The 6,628-nt window shown below is 32.6% G+C and overlaps 1 protein-coding gene across 1 annotated transcript; it reads right to left on the bottom strand.

Annotated features, from left to right (window-relative positions):
- Nucleotides 1-890: 890 nt before the first annotated feature.
- GLIP7 (GDSL-motif lipase 7) lies at nt 891-3,143 on the bottom strand. The gene is made up of 5 exons (XM_078307611.1): nt 2,763-3,143; nt 2,418-2,545; nt 2,033-2,281; nt 1,665-1,920; nt 891-1,344 (listed from the first exon to the last, which is right to left on the bottom strand). Exons 1-5 carry the CDS (start codon nt 3,013-3,015, stop codon nt 1,124-1,126), a joined length of 1,107 nt encoding a protein of 368 aa, XP_078163737.1. The 5' UTR covers nt 3,016-3,143; the 3' UTR covers nt 891-1,123.
- Between the last annotated feature and the right edge of the window lie 3,485 nt (nt 3,144-6,628).

Raw genomic sequence — 6,628 nt, 5'->3', positions numbered from 1 at the left:
GTTATCATGTATGTATAGGATACACACACACATATTATAAGAGAAATATATATTCACACACACGTTCCAATTTATATTTTTTTTTGTTTCCAATTTAGAATACACACACATTGATATATTCTATATTGGAAATATATTCTAAATTGCCCAGAACAATATGTATAGAAAATAATTTGATTTCCATTGTGATCCGTATAAATATGAAGAAGAAGTAAGGAAACAAATAAAAAAAAAAATGGAAGGTGGAGTCTTCTTAATTGAAGAGGAGAAATATGGAAACAAAGAAATAAGGAAACGGATAAATATATCGCTAAATTTCAGAGTTTGTTCAATTTTAATTGTAACGTATCGTGTGGCAGCATATGTGATGGGTATGTTTTTAACTAAATTTAGACTTCTATACATAAAACAGATGCATTTAATCAAAAGAAGACAAATTATGTAATTGGAGGGTTGAGATCAAATCCGAAGTTTCATCTTTCAATCGTAGCCGTTGGCGGATCGGACACCCAACGTGCTTAATAATAGAATGAAGATATATATATTTCCTAATTAAAGTTAAAACACTATCGCGTAATCGTGCTTTACATAGTATAAAGCGGCAAAATAGCCGAACCAGTCCATAATAGAAATCCGTATCACCCCAGGTACCTGAGGTACAAGCTGAAAATCAGAGCCGTTCTTTTAGCTTGGCACAACTCTTAAAGTAGCTCTCTACAGTCACATGCTCACAGCAGCTACCGAATTAACTTTGATCTGAATAGAATTAATCTGGACCGTTCATTCTTTTAAATTGAATACCTGAGCGGATACAGACTCCCATAATAGTTGGGCTGAAGCCCAATTAACTAAATGGAGATTATTAGACTCAACTGCAGAGGAAAGGCCGCATATTTTTTTATTGCATTATAATAGTAACGGTACAGACTACAGAGTAATACGAGCAAAGCGATTTTTCACCCTTGAACGATATAATGAATTATTTAAATTCAATCTAAAAAGGAAAAAAAAAATACTGGCTTCATTCTATTAGTACGAATATACTGCAACAACATATACGCTAAACAATGAAATAACTGTTCTCTTTCGACTTAAAACTATAATCTTGCTTTTCCCTCTGTTTCTATAACTGGGCAAGCATTGAACCACTAATGGGATGGCAATCAGTTGCGTTTTCTCCGAAGCATCCCGCAGCAATTATTGCATTAACAGCTTGTGTAGGATGAAATGCATCCCAAAACACATACTTATCACGCGCTGTGCACGGTGTTTGAAGGGGTAGACACGTAAACCCGCCCCCGTACCGTCCATTGCCACAACAAGCTTGTTTGACCTCTGTAAACCCTGATTCAATTACGTTCACAAAATTCAAGTACCGATTATATATATATAAAACCCTAAACCCTAAACTCCCGGAGCCTTTAGTTATGTTATGTGATGATGGTTCAATGGCTTTGTAGTTCATTTCTAAAAATCACTTTAACCTTTAATGGTGAATATATATATAATAAATAAAATATGTGTAATTTATGGTTCCCCAATAAACGATTCCATATGTGCGAACCATATGAAATCCTTTCCAACTTTAAATTATCTCAAATAATTATTAGCGTGCATGTCTGATATTGTATTGCGATAAACAGAGTCGCAGATTATGAACTAACCATATTTTGACGGATTATTAACCATTTCAGTGAACGGGCTGTATACATCCTGGTAAACAAAAAATGAACCCGATAGAGTTGAATTGAGCTGGCTGACAAGTTGCACAAGATGACAGTTGAAAGTCACGACCAAGTCATTGACCGAGTCGATACACTGGCTGGTGGTGGTCTTATTCATAGCTAGTTGACTTGGTATGCACCCAAGTGGCCCCACCCCTGTAACCACAAATTTTCTAGCTCCCAACCGGTACAAACTCTGTAAAATATATCAATAACAAAAGGTTGGAGAAGTGTTTGAAAGCTCTTTTTGGAAAAAAATAAAGAAGCAGCTACAAAGGCTTAGCTATCAGTTTCCAAGAGATAATTACCTCTAATTGTCGACTTAGATTGTTAATTAATAGTTTCGCAAATGCATCGCTGGAGTAGATGCTTCTACTATTGTAGAGAAGTGGCAAAAGATAGTTGTTTATGTAGTCATTGCTTCCTATGTTAATCATGAAAAGAGAATCTGCAATGTATTTTGATAATGCCCCTTGATTTTTGATTAGCAGAGGTAATTGTATTCTCAGCGTGCTTACAAATAATGCTATCTGCTCATTCATTGTTACCCTACTTCCCTGTAAAACAAAAATTGGTGTTATGCTTTTGTGATCACAAGTCACAATATATAGCTGTGTTACTGGAAATCAAATACCAGAAAACAGTAAATTTGAATTAAGCATGGAACAGATACAAATTTTGATAAAAAGTTACATAATGTTTGCCGGTTTCATCAAGTATGCCGGCTGCAGCTGAAGCGTAGTTCACGCCTCGCAAAACCAAATTACTTTTGGATGACAGACTTAAATATGGTGGTGGAGATTTCACACCCAAGTACCTAGCTGCAACAATAATAGATCATCAAAACGCAAAATATTCTGGCAATCTTAATCAGATCATCAATACATCATCACATTTCATTGATGCATTATTATTATGGACCTTATTCTTCCTTTGGGACTTTAGACATATTTTACAGAGTTACAGTAAACTGCTTCTTACAAAAAACAGAGGAAAAAAAATAAATGCTTCCAAATCCAACATGACTAGTGTTCTTACCAGCATAATCTGGGACTGTTAGACCATTACAGAACCGGCCAGTGGGTCCTCCGATATCAATTCCGTATGGAGGATAATTTGCTCGTGCAATAGCAGGGATGTAATTGTTATTGCCGTTGTCGATCAACGAGTCTCCAAATATGAACAATGCCGGCGATCTCGCACTGTCTGATACTGTAAAAAATCCTCCCAAAAAAGAAATCAGTAAAATTAGAAAAAGCAAGAACTTGTTCTTTGTATCTTTTCCTTCCATTTCTCACAAGAAGTTTGTGTGTTCAAGGTGCATAACAAGTGAACACAAGGTAGTTAAAGAAAGCTCATTAGGATCTGGTGTGCATTATTTTCTTATTTTTCTTTTTGGAATTAAAGGTTTGGCATGAATTGAGGTAGTTGCATCTAATTATCGCCGTTTCACCATTTCAACAATGACCTAAGAGGGGGTTTGGTTAATTTGCATGGTCCAGTACACAATCCAATACACTTTGAGCCTTGTTTACAACTTTAATTGCTGCCGGGTAATTAATGTGGCGTAATGGCGACTTGGCGAGGTATTGATTGAGATGTATATACTGCATGCTAATGTCTAATAATAGTTTTCGGATGTCATGCCTAATAATAGTGTTACTTTTAATTATTCCATAATAGCGCAACCTAGCTAGCTAAGCAGCTGTGTGATCGCTACAGTACGTTTGTAAATAGCAAAATTTGATCTGCGAATAAAGTCACACCAGGATTTTGACACCCTGTACAGTTGTACTATTGCTTAGTGTTCCATTTTTAATTTTTTAATTTGACAAAGAATTCCGTTCATCCCCTCTCCAGCCATCAATTAATTTGGGAAAATTTTATACATACCACTCAAGAACTGTGAAATTACGTATTTATCATCTAAAAATCTAGTAACTCACATATTTATCCAATCATTCAAAAAGTGAGATTAATTAAGTTTAATATGATATAAAATATAATTAATAAGTTATTTAGTCTCTCCTTCTCTATATGTTCCTCTTTTGCGCACATATTTCCCTCTCACTTTTTTTGACGTAACTTTCTCTTTTATGCTGAAACTCTCTCCTTATCTCATCTCTTCTGCTGAAACTCGGATATTAGTATTCCACCTTCAGCTTAATTATCTAAAAACAAGGTAACAACTTCACTTTTTCCAACAAAACAATTTGTACTGATGTCGACACTGATATCATAACCCGTTATCAAAGTAGTTTGAGAATATGCATTTTGTTACTAGCTTAGTTAAAAATAGTGTGGATCTTTTAGCTAATGGGAACTCAAAGGGTGTAAGGAGAGAAATAGATGGAGCTAAGTTAATCCTTAATTAATTATTATTTTAAGAATAATAAACATAATTAATATGAGTTTTGGGTATATTTGATATATACTAAAGTTATATTGGGTAAATATGTGAGTTATTAGATTTTTAAATAGTAAATATGTAATTACAGAAATTTGAATGATAAATACATAATTTCAACATTTTTCAGTGGTATATATGAAATTTTCCCATTAATTTTAATCGACACCAATGGTATATCCTTACAGTTATAAACGACCAAATTATTCATGAATATATCTTAATCTAGTTATTCATAATGTTTAGGGTTTTATGACTTCAAAGTTAAATAAACATTGTTTATGAGCAATTGATGAATCAAATCATCCGATCATTAATACATAAAGAATTCTTCAACTGAATTTTGAACGTACAACCTCGTACATGAGATCGAGCATTGTCTTTAAATAATAGATCAAAGGTTCATTCTTAAATAAATATCCTTGTTTTAAAAAAAAAAATAGAGTAACAAGTGTGTAACATATGTTTAACTATTTCATATATATGCTCTCAATAATATATCAAAGGTTCATTCTTAAATAAATATCCTTGTTTAAAAAAAAAAATGGAGTAACAAGTGTGTAACATTTGTTTAACTATTTCATATATTTCATTTTATACTAATGTCTAAGAATATGTTATGTCAAACAAAAATAATTTAGACAATGAATAAAACTTGATGCAATATGATAATTTTTTATATTGTTATATAATACAATAATATTTCAAAATAAGTGCTTAATTATATACCTCATTTCAAATTGAAATTACAAAGGGTTTTGAATCAATTAAAAGATTTCGATAAATATAAATTATCATGTATACTGGCTTCATCTATCATCAAAAGTTAATAATATTTAGTGAAATTAAAAATTGGGAACCTAATCATTGTTGGAGTTTGAGCCAAATAAATTGGGGGTGGAAAGGGGTGGGAGGGCTGGAGACGATAATTAAATCATAGCTCACAACGAATTTTAGGATTAAAAATCAATAGTTAAGCATAATAAGAGTATAAATTTTTGAAATTCTTAAAAAAATATAATTACATCTCAAAAATTTGGAGTGACTGTAGCTCCATTCGTCTGTCTCTATAGAGCTCCCCTGCTGACACTAATGCTATAAATAAAAAATTCAGGGTTGAAGGTGATAAATGTCAAAATTAGTTCAAAGTTAGTTTTTGCAACTTGAAACTTTGATTTATTTATTTTTATATTTTTTGTTCTTTGTGTGTGTGTGGAGGGGGGGAGAATATTTCTCGAAACTTAACACAAGAACTCTTGTATTGTGCTAATTAAATTAATTAGCAAGAGATCGGTAAATCAGGTCTGCTAGGAGTATGTATATCACGATTTGTTACTGTGCTACAGCTCTATATTCGAGTTTTCAAATTCTAACGGTCGATCCGAACCGTTCATCTTGTTCTCCATATTAATATGTGTTCGGAGATCAAATTTTACATTTTTTGAAATTTTTTTACTATTTTTTTAGATTTATTGAAAATCACTGTTTTTGGATGGTCCAAAATTTTCAGATCAAGTGATTTTCTAAATATCTAAAAAAATAGTAAAAAAATTTCAAAAAATGTAAAATTTGGTCTCCAAATACATATTAATATGGAGAACAAGATGAACGGTTCGGATCGACCGTTAGGATTTGAAAACTCGAATATAGAGCTGTAGCACGGTAACAACCCGTGATATGCATAGTACCATAGACTCAATATTAATTAGTCTATAATTAATGCCATCTATGGTAACCATAGGCCTCCAAAATTTTCGGATCGACCGTGATATGCATATTAATTAGTCTATAATTAATGCCATATTAATTAGTCTATAATTAATATGGAGAACAAGATGAACGGTTCGGATCGACCGTTAGTCTATAATTAATGCCATCTATGGATAGCATAGAGGCCTATGGTGCTACGGCTCAATATTCGAGTTTTCAAAATCCTAACGGTCGATCCGAACCGTTCATCTTGTTCTCCGTATTAATATGTGTTTGGAGACCAAATTTTACATTTTTTGGAAATTGTTTACTATTTTTTTAGCTAGGTAGAAAATCACTTGATCTAAAAAATTCTGCACCATTCAGATATTTGATTTTCTACCTATCTAAAAAAATAGTAAAAAATTTCCAAAAAATGTAAAATTTGGTCTCCAAACACTTATTAATATGGAGAATAAGATGAACGATTCGGATCAACCATTAGGATTTTGAAAACTCGAATATTGAGCCATAGCACCGTAGGTCTCTATGCTATCCATAGCACCCAAGCCTTACTCTCTCTCTCTCTATATATATATAGAGGAGTGTTAAAATGCACCCTCCCTTTTGTGCTCCTAACGTGCACCCTCCCCTTGTATCTTCATTTTCAAAGTTCAAATAGTTTATTCGATCATTCCAACGTGTTCTTCATATTAAAATGTGCTTAGAGACCAAATTTTACATTTTTTAGAATTTTTGATTAAACTAAACAATAATAAAAAATTCAGCAAAGTGGTGATTTTAAAAA

The sequence above is a fragment of the Carex rostrata genome, chromosome 8 (assembly GCF_964058835.1).
Source record: "Carex rostrata chromosome 8, lpCarRost1.2, whole genome shotgun sequence".
In the NCBI taxonomy this organism is placed as follows: domain Eukaryota; kingdom Viridiplantae; phylum Streptophyta; class Magnoliopsida; order Poales; family Cyperaceae; genus Carex; species Carex rostrata.
The sequence above is the reverse complement of the archived record's forward strand: the minus strand, read 5'-3'. Positions and strand labels throughout refer to the sequence as shown.

Excerpts from the sequence above, each read along its gene's own strand:
- GLIP7 (XM_078307611.1), bottom strand. The coding sequence starts at position 3,015 with ATGGAAGGAAAAGATACAAAGAACAAGTTCTTGCTTTTTCTAATTTTA. Across the intron at positions 2,546-2,762 it reads AACAGTCCCAGATTATGCTG|CTAGGTACTTGGGTGTGAAA; the intron begins GTAAGAACACTA and ends TTATTGTTGCAG. Across the intron at positions 1,345-1,664 it reads TAATAATCCGTCAAAATATG|GGTTTACAGAGGTCAAACAA; the intron begins GTTAGTTCATAA and ends TAATTGAATCAG.